This window comes from Falco biarmicus, chromosome 11 (genome assembly GCF_023638135.1).
Source record: "Falco biarmicus isolate bFalBia1 chromosome 11, bFalBia1.pri, whole genome shotgun sequence".
Lineage (NCBI taxonomy): Eukaryota > Metazoa > Chordata > Aves > Falconiformes > Falconidae > Falco > Falco biarmicus.
This window is the reverse complement of record NC_079298.1, coordinates 33,183,951-33,200,907: the sequence shown is the minus strand read 5'-3', so window position 1 is coordinate 33,200,907 and position 16,957 is coordinate 33,183,951. Positions and strand designations below refer to the sequence as shown.

Sequence of the window (16,957 nt, the reverse complement as noted above, 5' to 3'; positions counted from 1 at the left end):
ATCAGCTACATTCTATATATTTTATATTTTTTGTATATATATATTCAATATATAGCTACAGCTATACTGTAGGAAATGGGACATTATTTACTAGTGTTATGGGTCAGTGAGCATTTTAATGATAATGAGTACTATCACTAGAAGCAGTCCTACCCTGCCCTTACTATTAGGCCCTCACTCCTGCTACACGCAACTTCACATGTGTCAGCACATGTGCGGTAACATGACAAATGGGATCAGGAAACCCACTCAGGCTAAGCTCCATAGGTAAAAAACACAAAACAAAAGAAGTTTTAACCTAGCACAGTTCCCCAGTCCAGTTCACCTGGCCATAAACTTACACCATCAAATCAGGGCTGCAGGTGAGAGGGAGAGTGAGAAACATCTGTCAGGAGCAGTTCAAGTCTAAAACACACCCTTTGTCTATATGGCCAAGCTTTTGCCATGTACTAAGCTAGTAAGGTCAAGTTCTCTCATTACTGCAGCCCTCTTTCCTCTGGCACACGCTCATACATAGTCACCTTCCCGCCAGTCCCTCCGGCAGAAAAGCGTGCCCACCACCTGCTGAACTGCACAAGCATTCAAATCCTCACTGTTAATTCCGTACAGAGAAGCAAACTCAAACTCCACGCACAGAAACGCACACGCCAGGGCTGACATGAAACTCTGCATGTGCCAATTTACACCAGCTGAGCTCATCTGGATGACTCTTGTAACCAGCTAACTTTCATAAAGTTAAGGGCAACAACTAACTCTGAAATTTGTATCCCTCTGTAGAAGGCTGCTAAAATTTGTTCAATCCATTTGAGAAAGGAGAAAAAAAAGCCCTAAGCGGTATAGTCACGCAAGCCTTCGGAATCTAGGCTTGAATAAAAGTATCTGAACTATGATAGTGCATGCAGACAGCTTGTGACTTTAGCACAAGTTGTCCCTGGGTGGCAAGAGGATGCTCAATAATCCAAATCCTCATAACAGGAACAAGAGAGCAATAAACAGCTGACCAAAGACCCAAGGGGTATAGTGCATGTCTTGGGGCTCTCAGCAAGATGAATTTCCTTCAGCAGAAAGCTTAGAGGGAAACTGCTTAACACTTTTTTAATTTTAATTCTTTTTACTTCATAGATCATCGCAAAAAAGTTTGTTCATCGGTAGTAAGCAGTAATAATCATCAATTTTATTTGCCTTTTTAAACCATTACCCTCTGCCTTAAAGAGGAGTAAGTGTTGCTAATACTAAATATTGGCAGCAATTCTAGCTATCAAATGCTAGAAACACCTTGTATGGAGAGGAAAAAAAAAACCAAAACAAAACCAAAAACAAAAACCCAAACCACTGTGCTATGAGGTGCCTCCTGAAAGGCCAATGCAGTATTTGATCTCTCCACTACTCCTCCCCTGTTTGAAATTCAGAAGTAAATGTATGAAAGTAGCACTAAATTTCAGAACATAAAAAAGCTGGAGGGAATACTTTCCAAGACTGACTGGTCTTGTTTGGATATCGAGACAAATCAAGAAAGATGTGGATCAACTGGAGGTAGGTCAGCAGAGCCCCCAGGGCAGTCAAGGCTGAGGCACTTGTTATTTGGGGCTGGAGGAGAGGCCGTGGGAGTGGGGCTCGGTCAGCCTGGGGCAGGGAAGGCTTTGGGGCACCCACAGCAGCCACATGCCTGCAGGGAGGGGACTGAGAAGATGGAGCCAGGCTCTCTGCAGTGGCATGTGGCGGGAGAATGAGACACAACGGGTAGAAGTCAAAATATGAGAGGTTCAGACTGCATGTAAAGAAAATCTTTTTCATCCCTGGAAGCATTTAAAAGACATGTAGATGTGGTGCTTAGGGAGATGGTTCAGCGGTGGACTTGACAGTGTTGGCTTAATGGTTGGACTCCATGGTCTTAAATATCTTTTCCAACCTAAATGATTTTATGACAGTCAAGGAATAGCACAGGCTGCCCCAAAAGGCTGAGCTGCCTCCATTCCTGAAGGTTTTCAAGACCTGAGTGGATCAAGCCCTGAGCAACCTGGTCTGACCCCAGGGCTGCCCCTGCTTGGAGGAGGTTGGACAGGGACCTCCTCAGGTCACCTGAAGTCCAAGTTGCTTTGTGATGCTATGAATTCCAGGAAGCATGCTGCAGGTACATGTTTCAAGATTCTCTGTTAAGAAGTTGCATTTACTAACGTTTTCCTCCATATACTCTCAAGATAATTATTAAAAAAAAAATTAACTGATTCTGCCCGTCTCACCGAGACTCGTTCTAGGTTTCAAACAGTAACAAGGTTTGTGCCTTTTCAGCACTAACAAACATCAACTCTACACCATCTTGATCAGGAATCAGTACTGGAACATGCCCATGCACAGACTGCAGGTCTAAATTACCCCTGCTCTACCCTCCTCCATTAACTGTGAAGAAACACTGCAAGAGGTGCGTCACAGACCGGCAGACGGCAAAGGAGCAACCATGAAGAGACACAGCAGATGCAGAAGTTAATGGAGCTACTGATGAGTCTTTGAAAAGAGAGCCACAATTTAAATTATTAAAACAGTCAAACCTTTAATGAAGTTGGTTATAGCCTCATCATAAGGCTACAGGAAACTACCTACTGGTTTGTCAGCACTAGAATTTCTAAGCAGTGTTCAAGCCCTGTAATTCAAGCACTTTTTATTCTATGTTTACAGAGTGCTAAAAGCCACAATTTAGCAGGGTAATGCCACATTTAACTAGTAACTGAGCTCACATCTTTGTGAAATGCAATCAAAACAGTCATATCTCAAACTGCTAAACTTTTGAATCCAAGTTAACTATATTTTGAACATTAACATATAAAATTGGCAATGAAGATCATTTCTTTAAAGTGAACGAACATGGACTAAAGCTCAATACTGTCTTATAAAAAAGGATGCACTCTGAAGTTTCTGTGGTATTCTGTTAGAAACCCTATCGGTAACGATAATTTGCTTTAGAAGTGACTACTTCTGTACCTAGCAAGGATACATGACACATTTACTGTAAAACAACTGCCTCGTGAGATTAATTTCATTTACGGGGAGTACTTGTAGATTCCCAAAGCAGCACAAATTAATGGATAGAGATTTTTAGCTAGATGAGACAAACACATTCACCTGACCAGAGACACAAACCGTGCCTCTTTTTCCCCCAAGAGATCTCTGAAAGAACATCCTGAAAGGTCTACTCACCCCACCAGATGCAATGCAAATCTTTGAGAAGAGACTCAAACAACGACACGAAAGAAGGATCTAGGAAACTAGATGGGACAGAATACATTCCAACACTCTTGAAAGGTGACCTTGAAAAGAATAAGACTAGGAAAGCAAAAATCCCAACACTTTCTTACAATGTATGAAGCTGACTTAAAAACTGACTCTCCTGCAACTTCTGAAAGACTCAGTACATGAAGTTTGACCTTCTTTGCTCTTTCTGGAAGACTTCTGTAGGAGTCTCAAGTGTTTTCTCTGTTCTCACTTTGAAGGGGCACAGTCTTTGAAGGACAGCATTCTAAAACACTTGGTTCATATACATTTATACAGAAAGCAAGAGACTGGTAGTGGAGGAGTTAAGGCAGTCCAGCTAAAAGTCCTTTCTTCCTTGCTCATTTTTTTCAGCATCTCAATTCTTGCAGAGTCATTATTTCACTAGTTGTTCAACCATTATGTGGTCACCTTAGAAACTCACCTCTCTTCTGCCTAAACTTCAAATACACAGAGAAAAATTTCTGACAAAAAAACTTTTCTGTCCCTCCTTAGTTTTAAGACAATGAATACTAGCAGCGACCAACTGCTAATTTTCATTTGGCACAATGTTTTGTTAAGCTGCCCTTTCACATCATTATACTTTTGTCTATTTATTCCTCCATCATTACACTCGGATTGAGCTTGTAATGCTACAGTAAGGAGGATGCCCTCCTCCTTAAGGCAAAGGACTAACAGAACTGGCTCTGAGAATCTGAGGCTCTATTCCCAGTTCTCTTTATGAGCTTGGGCTGCAGTAATCCGCAGCTCAAATTCTGCCCTATGCAAATGAAATAATTTAAATATACACTCTGTCTGAGGATGTAAAAAAGATTTTACAGCTTTTAAGAAAATCTTCCGAAGCTTACCCTCTACAAAGAGGAACAAACCCAAATGTTCTTTAGAGGGAGAAGGTGAAGACTGCCGACTACAAAGTGCTTGAAAAGTTTGGGAGGGGGAGCATCCTGGTTTTTTCCTTCTAAGAGGAGATAAGACTCCTGGTGACAAAGACAGGAGTCACTACTTGTAATATTTGTAATAGTGTCCAGATGCTTCTGTCTCAATGTATTAGGCACAAAACAAACAAAGCAGTCGGGAAAAAGTAATAAAGGCCCAGGATGAGCTACGGCGTTGGAGAAACAAAGCTAGGAGAAATGGGTGATTACTGCCCAGAAGCTGGCAGGCAAGGAGCACCTCCAACTTGGTGCAGCAGAATACAGAACACTAAGAAAAGAGTCTGGTGGTACAAGAAGGTGACTGGGGCAGGACAAGTGTGACTTCAGCAGTACCGCCTTGTAACAATGCAAGGCAGCTGAAGACTCATAGTCCCAGGGTAGGAGAGGTGAGCAAGAGGTTCCAATATTATTAAGACATACGCTACAGTACAAAAGGCAAGTCTTTTACTCATAGAGGACAACTAACAATAAGGCATTAAAGAGCTTTTTCTATAATGTAACAGAAAAGAACAAAGAACTTTCTAAGACAGCATAGGTAAGCAGGCTAGAAAGGAAAAAGGCTCATAAGCTTGCTATTAGCGAAAAACATCACTTTTTTTTTTTTTTTTTGAAGATAAGCTTGAGACAGGATTTGGTCTACCAGGAGGAGGCAGACAGAGAGTCAAGAAAGATGAGGAGGAAGGGGAGGACTTGGAGAATCAGTAAGGGGAGACAGCTAAAGTGTTTCAGAACCCTGGATAGAAAGTGTTTTGGAAATGTAAAAAACCTCCTTGAATTCACTCTTTACAAATCCTCCCCAAGCCCAGGGCTCTTCAGAACATGCATGCCCTTTTGGCATACCTTTTCCTTTTCCACGAGGTTCTCTGGAAGGGGCAACGCATCACAGATGACACAGTATTTCCTATTTTACAGCTATGCAAAGCCACTTGTATCTCGCAAAGCTCCTTTCCAAAATCACTAGAGAAAGAGGGTTTCACACCCAAAAGACAAGTTCACCCAAAAGCCTACTGGAGTCCTGCTCATATCAGCATGTGGCATCTAGTACTCTCGACTTCAGGGACCAAGGGACGCTTCTGTTCAGCAATGCATTTCAAAGCAGCACTGCCCCAGCAGGCTCGCTTCTCTCCCAACCGATCCACTGCATAAGCCATGACAGAGGGTTTTCCGCAGGCCGCGGGCTGACTGCCGAGGGCCGACTGCCGAGGGCAGAGGCACAGCTCCTGCTGCTCCCGTTCTCCCGGAGCACCTCACGGGGCTGCGAGCGCAGGTTTCGCCTCGCCGCCGGGATCAGCCGTGGCGGTGGTTCCGCAGCGGCGGGTTAGCACGGCACCTGCTAGAAAGGGGCTGGAGAATCCCGGTACGGCAGCCGGCGGGCTCCCCTGCCCTCCCCGCGGCTCCAAGGCACCGGCTTGACCTTGCTGGGGAGCCCTGGCCGCGCCGGGCAGCCCGCAGCCCAGCGGCAGCTCAGGCCGCCCGCCCGCCGGTACGCGGCTCCGGCCCGCCCGGGGCCCCGCTCCCCGCCAGCGGCGCGGGGCTCGGTAACGTTGCGGCCGGGTCCCCCACACTCCCGCCCCGGTCACATCCCCCCCGCGGTTCCGAGCACCCCACTGCCGCCGCAAGGCCTCCTCAGGGCCAAGGGGAGCACGTCCTCCCGCGCCCCGCCGCCTCCGGGGCCGCCGGCCGCAGTGTCGCCTCAGAGCAGTCGGCGACACCCCCCCCGCCGCTCCCCGGCCGGCGCTCACCGGAGATACTGCGCACACAGCAGGCTCATCCTCCGCTGCTCGCCGCCCCGTCCCGCCGCGGGTCTCACAGCCCGGGCCGGCCTGCCGCCCCCGCGCCGCCTCCGCTGCTGCCGCTGCCGCTGCCGCCTCCGGCCGCCGCCGCCATCTTCCCGTGCAGGGCCTGCCGCCGCGGGGGAGGGGCGGCAGGAAGGAAGGGGCGGGGGTGTCCCCGCTCTGCGCTCCGGCCGGGCGGAGAGCGCCCGCGCCCCGCTGGCCCCGGCAGCGCCGGTCCCGCAACCTCAGCGTCCCGCGCGGCAGCCGCCGCCGCTCACCCGCTCACTCACTCACTCGTTCGCCCTCCTCCCGCCGCCCCGCTGAGGTGCCCCGACCCTCCCGCCGCGCCGGCCGCGCTTCCGGGCCCGGCCCCGCCCCCGCCGCCACTTCCGGCGGCGCCACCGGCAACCCCTTCCCCCGCGCCTTCCCTCCGCCGACCCGCGGCGGCGCCCGCCGATTGGCTCCCCCGCTGCCATAGCAACCGAGGGGGCAGCGGGGCGTCGTCACGGCAACCGCGGCGCCTGCCCGCCCGCTGAGGCCGGGCCCGGGCCGGGCCCGCAGCCACGGCGTTACGCGGCCTCTGCCGCCCCGGGACCCTCGCAGCGGCAACGGTCCCATCAGATCCCCCCTTCGCGGAGCCCGGGAGGCCGAAGGGTCGGCTTGGCGGGTGACGCTGGCCCCCGGCGCTGTGGGGGAGCCCCCGTCCCTCAGCGCGGGGGCAGCAGGGGCAGCCTCGTGCTTCCCTGGCAGAAAAGCGTTTGGCAGGAGCAGCGCTAGTAGGCCTGGGCTTCCCACATAAACCGGGCTGCCTGAACCCTGCCTCCTCGCTTGCCCACACCGAAGGACTCCCAGGATTCGGCTGCTCAGGTGTCGGGCCCCTAGGGTCACCCCACAGTGTCCCGAGTGGCCCTCGCCTCACATTCCCTCCATTATGGGGTGGGCCCCACGCCGGGGATGCGGGCCATGGCCCCGCAGGTGGCCCTGTGTCCGGCAGGTCACAGCGTGGAGCCGGGACACGGGCATGTTGGGTGGTAACCTTGCACCTCAGTACAGCAGTCTATCTCATCTAAATATTTACACCATTTACACCGTGTGGTGCAGCCTCCTGTACTGACGTGGTGACTTGTTTTGTGCTCAAACTTGTCTTTTTGGGCAGGAAAAATCCCACCGAGTTCAGTGGCCATTTGACCAAATGAGCCAACTTCAAGAAATGAGGCAGATGGCAATTTGGGATCAGATGAGCACCAAGGAGGCTGGCTAATGCACGTTGTGTTATTTGAGCATGTAAGTGACCCCAAGGACAAAATGAAAGATCATGTTTCAAAAATAAATCCCTCACATTTTTTCAGGTTGAAACAAGAGCGCGTTTAGGGAAATGATTTTCAGGGCCCCACATGTTCAAACAGAAGCCTCTCAAGGCTGCAGAATCAGTTTCCTGGTTTCAGCGCAGTCAGGGCTGGGCAGCAAGCCATGCCACCAAACCTCCCATCAAGTCCTGCGCAGAGCCTTGGGCAGGCACCGCAGCAGGGCTCAGGGCTCAGCCTCCATCCCTGCAGGCTCTGACTGCAAAGCAGGAGCAAACTGGTCTAGCGCTGAGCAAACTGGGGCTGCTCCTGCCTGCTCGGAGCCTGTCCTGGGCTAAAACAGTTTGTTTGCGCAGCACAAATGCAGCTCCTAGAAGCTGTGTCTCCCAGGGCATGTTGTCCAGGACTCTCCCCAGATGCTTCATGTTGTCTACATGATCTGAAGCTTTGTCCCTCTGGTTCCTGGGCTGGCATGCTTAGGGCACCCTGCATCTTTGAGGAGACCCACCAGGCAGCACGTACTACTGCACAGATACCCCGAGTGTATCTCTACCCTTCCCAGATTTTTCCATTCATTCCTTCTCCTTACAGGGGAGTTGAATATCCCATGTTTTGCAAGCAGAAGCACCTTAAGTCAGTGCCACTTTCCCTTCTACCAGCCCCTCACTTCGAAGCCCTATTTTCAGCCAGATTTTTATTCAGTCCCGCATTCACAGTATCCCACAGCAGTGCAGTAGTGCCATGAGAACTGCTTACATCGGCTTAAGCAGCAAAAGCCAAAACCTTACAGGAACACAGGCTCCCTGTGAGCCTCCCTGCCTCCCACAGAGTTGACTTGGGATCTTCCTGCCCATTTTCTCCACCATTCTTCTCCCAGGGACTCCCCATCCCTTCTTTAGCCTTGGCCAAACAAAATGTTGCTTTTCCATCTTTTTTTGCTGGAGAGGATCACCTGCCAGAGGCTTCCTCCCAGGCAGAATGATATCATACAACCCGATTATAAGGTAGCCACCAAACTGCAAAGAGCACTCTGGTACATACTCTGCTTCATGCTCCACTGGCAGCAATGTTACTGCTTAAAATAAAATGCTTAAAATAAAATTAATGTTAACCTGTGCACTTATTGCTTAAAATAAAAAGTGATTCTTCATTTTTCAGCCCCCTTTAGCACTGTGTTGGACCTTAGACAAAGTCACTGAAGCACAGGCTTATGTTCTCTGCAACTGCAGGTGCACTTCTGAGCTCAACAAGCTGGATCTGTACATGTAGGTGTTTCCAGGGCTGCCTCTCCCTGACCTCTGTGTTTGCATGTGGATAGGAGAGGGGAAATTTGAAGGCATAAGCTTGATTTGGGGTATTTTGGGCAGGGAAGGGGTGGCATGTTCTGGCTTTCTGCACTATCTCTTCAGCTGACAAACACAGGTCTCATCCAGGAGGCCACAAAATGCTCCCTCGAGGCATCACGTTCATGCCACGTCAGGCAGAAGCAAGGAGCGGGCAGCGCTGACTCAGTGGCTGTCTTGTTTGGTCTTGTCTTGGTCCAGTCCAGTTCCAGAGACCCGAGAGGTTTGCACGGGGCAGAACCAACTTCTGCATCTTGGGCAGTGGGGAACAGGCAGCCCTGGGTATTTTCAAGAGAGCCTGATGGGTGTTGTTGCCAGTATTATTTAACGCCAATATAAATTGCCCCGTGGAGCCATACCTCAGGCAGCTATATGAGGGAAGCTACGGCCCATCAGGCAACCTGCCCAGCCACAAAGTCTCCCTTTGCCTTTTCTCACCCGTCTTGAATATCTTCCAGACACAGAAAAAAAAGATGTCAGAGCCTTTGCAGGTTTTTCTCTGCTTTTCAAGGCTTTTCCTCTGAACTGTGGGGTTTTCCATTTCCCTCAGAGTTTCTGCACTGTTGGAACGGATCTGTCCATTAGGACAGCATGTCCATGAGTTTCTCTCCCCTGCCCTCTCTTTTTGCCTCTTGGAGAGCTCTTGTACATCCCACACCTCCAGATTTGGCCTCAGTTTCTCCCACAAAACTTTTTTGAGGACTTGGCATTGCTGCTGATTGCTCTGCTCTGTTTCTTCTGAAATACTCTGAACGTGTTGGTGCAGACAGCAAGGGGGCTGATTTCCTCCCATTTAAGGGAGAGGCACAAGTCAATCTCCCGTAAGTTTTGTTCCAAGACATTAGTGATGAAAGTGTTATCTTCAAAGAAGCAGTTTTCTCATAGGAATCAACACATAATTTTTGTTGTTAATGGGTCAATAACTGTGGCCTACCATTTTATTAATTACACAGCATCAGGAAGGCCCTGATCCACAGATGAGGACAGTAGACTAGAGGCACTGTGAACCCATTGAATAACCCTGGCCCTCAGCCAGCAACGCAGCCAAAATGCCCAGAAGCGAAGCTGCTCTGCTTTCCGGAGGGAAAGTCTCATAATCCCAAATGTGAATCTGTTTTACATCCTTCAGCAGCCTCTGTTACTGTACAAGCTCAGCATTTCACAGACCTTGGATGCGTTTATCAAAACATGGATCTAACCTGCTCTAAGAGGACAGTGAGCCACCATCCACACTTAACAGATAGTCACAGGAGATTTCCTCAGTGTCCTTTAAGACAAGAATGGGGAGGTGGACCAAATCACAGCCCACTCCCATCCTTCTTCATTAAGACTAACATCTTTAATTGTCCAGGAATATCCTGCAGGCATTGCAGAGTCCAAAGTCTCCTTTTTGTGTGCATAAACTCTCCCCCTGTTTTCACATACAGATGTGGCTGCTGGACAGCCCTCTGTCTCAGTGCCAAGCCTTGGCTTTTAGATCTTTGAGACAACACATTTTCCTGCTGCTCAGGGTGAAAACCTGGGATCAAGGAAAGATAAGAGTACAGCTCAACAACTGAATGATAAAATGCCAGATTCTCCGCGGGTTTGGTGATTATCTCAATCTAAATGTTGTGAATGTGGGAAATTAGCACTCAAAAGTAAATGAAGAACTTGAAGGAAGAAACAAAGGATGAAGATATCTAAACAATCTTAATTTTGCCATGTATTCATCCCTCTCAGTAATTATGTTACCATGATCAAAACGTATCTGTTGTCATCCCAGATTATACTAGTTCAATTTTTAATTGTTAGCAATGAAAGTCTTATTTTACCTTAATTACAACCTCATTTCTCCAAATATAGTCTATATGCAAGACTTCAGGAATTTTGACGGTATAGAGGTTTGTCAAGTCTTCATTTTTCTCTTGCAAATATCACTTAAAACAAAGAAAAAATTGTAAAATAGGCTGCATCTCTTAAAGAAATCCCTTTTAAACCTTATAATTCATGAAATAGTTAATGGATTTATTTTTATTTCTTTGAGAGCAAGCGCTGAGCATTCTGGAAAGAAGTACCATTTCACACTAAATAAAAGCTAGATCCCTCTTGGAAGGGGAAGAGAAAGCAGTTCCTGGGCAGCCATGCCAAGTGCCTCTGCCTCCCATTCCCATCCCGCCTAACCCTGCTCAGATCGTGACTGTGCAGATCGATCCATCCTGCACAGCTGAGCTGTAACCTCAGACAGAATTAGAGACATTAAAATGCCTGCAGAGCTAATTGCATCTGTGGCCAATGCTCAGCTGCTGAATACGGGCAAGGGAGAAATCTGTTACCAAGCTGACCTTCCCGAGGAGATATCTTGAAAAGTCTGCCCAGTGTCCTAGAAACACTGCACAGCACTCGGGATCAGTTTGCAGAGGCCACCACACCAGGGTGTTAGGTCCACAACCTCAACACATTTCCAGGAGCCCACAGGAGCTTTATCCCTTGGTGCCCTTTGGCAGCTTCTGCCAGGACGTGGTGAACCATGCCCTGAGAAGAGCTGTTGAGCTGGAAGAGGCAGTCACCAGTTGGTCCCTGGCCATACTCCACAGGCGACTCATGAATTTTCAGACCTCGGTTATAAGTCATCTCTTTCACTGGCTGCTCTTCAGTTTTGCTTCCTCCTTCCTTGTTTGAATGCCTGCTCCAACCTGGGATCAACAGACAGGAAAGTTTTTCCCTTTGGGCCAGGCTGTCCCAGCCCATGTGGCCTCAGACCTGGTCACCATGGGTTTGGCAGCTCCCTCCAGCTCAGCCAGGCTCCCACCACAGCAGCTACCCCTGAGCCTTGCCCATGTGCTTCCATTTCTGTCCTGTGTGGCTGCTCCATGATCAACTGGTTCAGCTCAGCTGGTCCAGCCTGGCCCAATCTGCCAGTCCCATCCGTCTTCCTTATATTTGCAAAATCTTTCCCTCCCAGGGGCTGGGTTTGCAGGCCTGAGTTTTGTTTGGATATATTCAGATTATAGCTCAAAAGCGGGTATAAATTAAAAACCTGCTTTTGTGGGAACCCGTGATTTTATTCCGACTGGGCCACAAAGTAAGTGCCTGCCTAATTCAAGATCTTTTGCTGCTTAATTCTCAAGGGAAGGCCTTTTTGTTTTTTAAATATGTGTTTCCACATTACAAAAATTTCTTATTCATTAATTCAGAGCTGGTATGTGGGGAGCAAAACTGAACCCCCTTGTTAGCTCTAGACAGCAAAGGCTCTGAACTATGCCAGGGTGGTTTCAGGACTGGTTTAAGCCCCTCTAACTCCTCAGCTGCACCTCACGGTCGCTCAGCTGTGGGTAACATGGCCAAGGCGAGATTTGGTTTGTGCTTGCTGGGGCCAGCAGCAGAGAGATGGGGTGGGGGGCAGTGAAAGGCTGTCCAAGATCAGGGTCACTTCCCATATGGCAGGTCCCATCTGGGATCAGCCCATGGGGAAAGGAGCCAGGAGAGATGTGAGGAACCTCTGCAGGGCCTCCATCCTCTACTTAGGAGATGCTTTTAAGCTCGGCTGCCTGCTCACCTGCCCTTGCAGAGCAGCCCTCTCCTGCTTCCCCCCCCAGGAATAATTGCCCTTTTTCCCAGTAGATTTGGGTTATTTTAAACAGTTTGCAGACTTTGAGTTTAAAAGCCTTAAGCTGGAAGGTTTCCCTTCTGCTTCCCAAGCCCAAGAGGAAAGTACAAGGTGAAGGGCAGTGCTGGGAGGACCGAGGAGCCCCCATCCCTCACCCCAGTGAACACAGGCACCACCTTCCTGCTTCTGCTGCACAGCCCCACTGCTCGTAGGGCCCAGCTGTCTGGAAGGCGAAGAGCCAGACAGATCTGCATGCAGAAATACCCTGGGTGTGAACCACAGGTGATGTTTCAGGTGTGCTTCACAGCTCTAGCCTTGCTTCTCGAGTCCCACAGGCAAAGATTTTGCAGTGCTGCTACAAGCTACCTGTGTCGGGGTAGGCAAGTTGCTGTATTTCTCTGTGCTGTTTTCTTCCTCGGAGAGTAAACCCAAGCTAATCATCCCTCTGCCCTCTGTACCTGCTGTACCAGCTCTGCAGATGGCAGATGGCTGCTTGCTACCATGGGCTGGGTTGGAGCCCAAATCAGCTGGGAGTCTTAGGGCGCTGCACGGCGATCACAGCAGGGGCTGGCAGGGAACATCTGGTTGGGGCCGTTGTCTTCACCAGTGGGAAATTTGCACCCATGTGTTCAGGGAAAGCAGCAAGGAAAAGAAAATAAAGGCTGGGCTGGAAAACATTGAGGGGGGAAAAGATGAACACATAGTCGGTGTTGGAGGAGAGGAGCCTCCCCCCATGCACGCAGCTCCCTCTGCACCCCAGTCTGTACCGAGTACTTGGCTCTGGGTGCACATCGCCGCAGGCTGTGCCTCGGGCTGGCTGATCCACTGCACAGCCTCGCAAGCATCGCTTTCCGCACCAAAACCCACCACCTCTCCCAACCTGCAGCGTTGCTAAGTGACAGCTGATTTACCACATCGCTTACCCACCCTGGGATGCAGCAGGAAAGCCAAGGAAGAGGTATGGGCAGTGCTGGCTGGACCTCAGCCCCACCGCGGCCAGGCAGTGTGTAACCCACATCTGGACAGGCCACCTTAACCTTTTGCTGTCTGCTGTTGAAGGTCTAACACTGGTGAAATGGAGAAGGTGGAGAGGTTTGGCCGTGCGTGCCAGGAGCTGGTGGGCCCAGTGGGTTGTGGTGGGTATTGCCAGGGAGTGGGAGAGCTCAGCCACACGTGGTTTTCTCCATTTGCGCCTTCTCCTGCAACAGCAGCACCTGATGCTCCTGTAATGCAACCCACAGAAGGCTGAAGGGAAAAGATGCCTTCCTGCAAAATTTCCTGTGCAAAATTAGTGGGCAATGGGGTTAGGATTAACAAAAAATTCATTTTCAAGTGTCTCACCTGATCTTCATTCTCTTCTGCATGAAAGGAGTCAGTGAAGGAGTCTTCTTGTAAAGAGCAAACCCCCACATTTCATCTCGGTGCAGTCGTGCCACCCTGAGGGAAGGGGGTAGGGCACCATCTTAGGTGGGAACGTGCAGGAGAGAAGCACTGTGCTCCCTGTTGACAAGATTTCTCACCAGCAGTGTCATGGTGCCGTTCCCGCCCAAAGCCTGCACCGACGTACAGCGGAGCGAGCCAAGGAGCTCTGGGCCCATCACCAGGGGAAAAGCCTGAAGTAAGAAGAGGGCAAGGTTGGCTCTTGTGCAGGAACCATGGTGACCTGCAGCTTGTTCCATCACTTCACACGAGTGACAGCTGCTGCCTCCGGTAGAGACACTGGAGCCTCTGCAATGGAAAACGAAGGACCGTTATCCCACTTTGCCGGTATGGAAACCAGCTTACCCAGAAAGATCATGGCTCCCTGGTTTCAAATGTAGAGATGCTTCTGTCCCTCAGTGTATTAGGCTCCAACTTTTGAACTTATTGGCTAATTTGTAACAAAATTGGAGAACAAGTTTTGTGAAAACAGAGTGTGCGAGATGTGCACACAGAGGACTGGTTGGTCAGCACACACGTGTGACCTAGGCATGCTTGAAGAATATCCTTGTTTTCTGCTGTTACCTTAAGGCTTATAAATGCTCATAAAAGCCTGTTGGCTTGAAGGCAATTATAACGCACACAGCACCGGTGTTGAACTGCAGAGAGCCACAGCCTGTCCCAAAGCAGCAAGTCTCTCCCTTTCAGAGTAAGCTTGGAGGAACATGGCAAAAAAAAAGCCCAACACAACCTCCAAAATCTCATCCCATCAAATGAGCAAATGTCTGTACAGAGCTAGTAAGACAGCAGAGCACCATATTGATGTTATTTGTTCATTTATTTATCACCCTTTCCCCGTGCAGCCAAAGGAAAGAGATGGATCTGCTTCCCCTGGCCTTTCCCCTGGCAGCTGAGCCAAGCAGGCAAAGGCAGCACCGACGTTTTTAGGGCACCATCGGGACCCTTTGCACGGGTTAGGAGCTGCTGCATGCATCTCACTTGATGGTTGACCTCACCCAGGCTTGCACCTGGGTCACACTGCCACCAGGATGGTTCTAGGCAGGGGGCAGGGGAGGTAGCTGTGGGGGCAGCACTTCCACCACCCCAGCAGGGCAGTGGCTGGTCTGCTTTTCTCACCCCATTGCCTCCCCCAGCCGAGCCTGCCCTGGGGCTGATCTGCCACATCCCTGCACCTACCAGCCCGTTCTGGTGGGGTTTGTTTGCCTTTGAGACTGACATGGAGAGTGAACCTCCCAGAACCCAACTCATTTTGTGTTTGCAGCAGGAAGCTCCCCACTCAGATTTCTGCTGGTGAGAAAACAAAATTCCCTGAAGGATTTTTGCCTGTAGACAGACATTTACATCCTTAACACCATTTTTTTTTTTCTCTTACTTGACAGTATTTTCCTAGTGTGGGGTTTTTTGTTATTATTTTTACTTTTTCCTGGCTGTAAAAACCTCTGGGAACAGATGTAAACTGCTTTCTCCTTTCCATACTGCACATGCTGTATGGATGGGGGGTTTAATGGTTTGTTAAACTGTGATGGATCTATCAGCTTCCCTCCTGATCCCCATCCTGCAGCTTTGAACCTGCAAAGTCTATTCAAAGGGGACTGCGAGCTCTCAAACACCCGTGGGTTTTGAGCCAGCTTGTCACCAAAGAGGAGCATCCCATTAATGTATCCCACAGCTCCCTGGGGATCTGGATGGAGTCGAAGGGGAGAGGCAGGGAGCAAGGGGCAGGGCACCACCAGCTGTCTCAGCATCCCTCTCCCTCAGTGCCAGCTTAGTCTGAATTAAAAACCAGCATAAAAAAATATAATTCTGGGGCATGTTGCTGCACTCGTACGTGGTGAGGGACACCAGCACTGGGTAGCAGTGCGTGCTCTGAAGGGCAGGGCTGCAGCCGGGGCAAGCAGGAGTTGAAGGGTTCCCCCAGCAAATGGACTCAGTATCGCCTTGGGTTCATTCCCTGGGGGTCTTGCTCCTTTGGATCACTTGGGGATAGAACTGACGAGCATCCCGGCACCTGGCTGAGCTGGCAGGGCAAAGGACTAGAAATAATTCATCTTAGCAGGACAGCAAGAAACACACTCCGCTGCTGCCGGCAGGGCTGAGCACCCCCGCCTCAGGAAGGCAGTGGGGAGAGGAGCCCTGCAGTGGGTGCCTCTTGGGGACAGAGGGAGGAGGGCGGGTGAGGGACGAGAAAGGGAAACCTGTTGGGTGGCAAAGACCTGCCCGTGGGAGGGAAGGCTGCGCATAAGCAAGAGGCCAGGGACAGCCTTTGGGAGGCCGCTGGAGGCAGGTGCCCGCAGCCCTGCCTGCGGTGGGTGTCCACAGAGGGGGCTCCGGCTGCCCTGACTGGGGCAGAGGGGCTTCTTTGGGGAAGAACAGCAATGCCACAATCCTGCAAAGAAGAAATGAAGGTAATTAGTCAGCCTGTCAGGCTGGTACTGGTTTACCTTGTCATAGAGACTGGCTTTTGGTGCACCCACAGCATCTGTTCAGTGTTCACTTCCTCTGGACAGTGAGATGGAGGTGCTTGGTGAAGCTGAAGCCCCCCAGGCCCGTTTCCCCACAGAGCCCAGAAAAGGGTGTGCAGGGATGCTGCAGGGGGGCTGGGGCAGCTGGGCCACCGTGTGGGTCCTGGGCTGGGGCTATGGGGGCTGGGGCTGAGGTCTTCAGGGTTGTCTGAGCAGGACTGGGGGGATGTGCAGAGCATAGCGGCTCTTGAATACCGACGTGTGTGTGTCTGTGTGTGTGTGTGTGTGTGTGAGAGAGAGAGAGAGAGGGAGAGGGAGAGGGAGAGATTTCCTCAGCCCTGGGAATGCCAGTACATCACCACTGTTAGGGGCTGGGGGGCCACAGCTCTTCTGTGTGTGTGTGTGTAAATGCATGACGGGGGGCACAGGCTACATCTCCCCAGCCCTCTTCGGAGGAGGCACATGCATCTCTGCGTACATGTACGTCTGTGTTTGTGCACATGGGAAGTTTTGCACATGTGTGTGCACATGTGTGTGTGTGCATATACAGGGGGTGTGGGGGTGTGCCCATAGGTATGTGCACGTGTGTGTATGTGTGGGTGGGTGGGCATGTGTCTCCGCAACTGCATGTGCTTATATTTGTGCCTGTGGAGATAGTTGTGTGCATGGCCATGCATGCACATATGTATACATACATATATATATATATATATGTATGTGTGTATAGTTTCCAGGTGTCTGGCTGTAGCCCCTGGCCCGGGCTGCACCACCTGCCTGCCTGTATATGTGTGTGTGTCTGTGCCATACGTGTGTGTGTGCATCTGTGCCATATGTGTGTGTGTCTG

At 50.4% G+C, this 16,957-nt stretch overlaps 1 protein-coding gene across 6 annotated transcripts in view; it reads right to left on the bottom strand.

The window, feature by feature from the left end:
* Positions 1-6,311, bottom strand: part of SMG7 (SMG7 nonsense mediated mRNA decay factor) — a 53,918-nt gene extending 47,607 nt beyond the window's left edge. For 5 of the 6 annotated variants that reach the window (XM_056355631.1, XM_056355632.1, XM_056355630.1 and 2 more), the window contains exon 1: positions 5,942-6,311. Coding sequence is in view for 4 of the 6 variants with exons in the window: in XM_056355630.1 (XP_056211605.1) it covers positions 5,942-5,970 (29 nt within the window). In the remaining 2 variants the exon portion in view is untranslated. The remainder of the gene's footprint in view (positions 1-5,941) is intronic. The other variant, XM_056355637.1, reaches the window with a different exon arrangement.
* Positions 6,312-16,957: the final 10,646 nt, after the last annotated feature.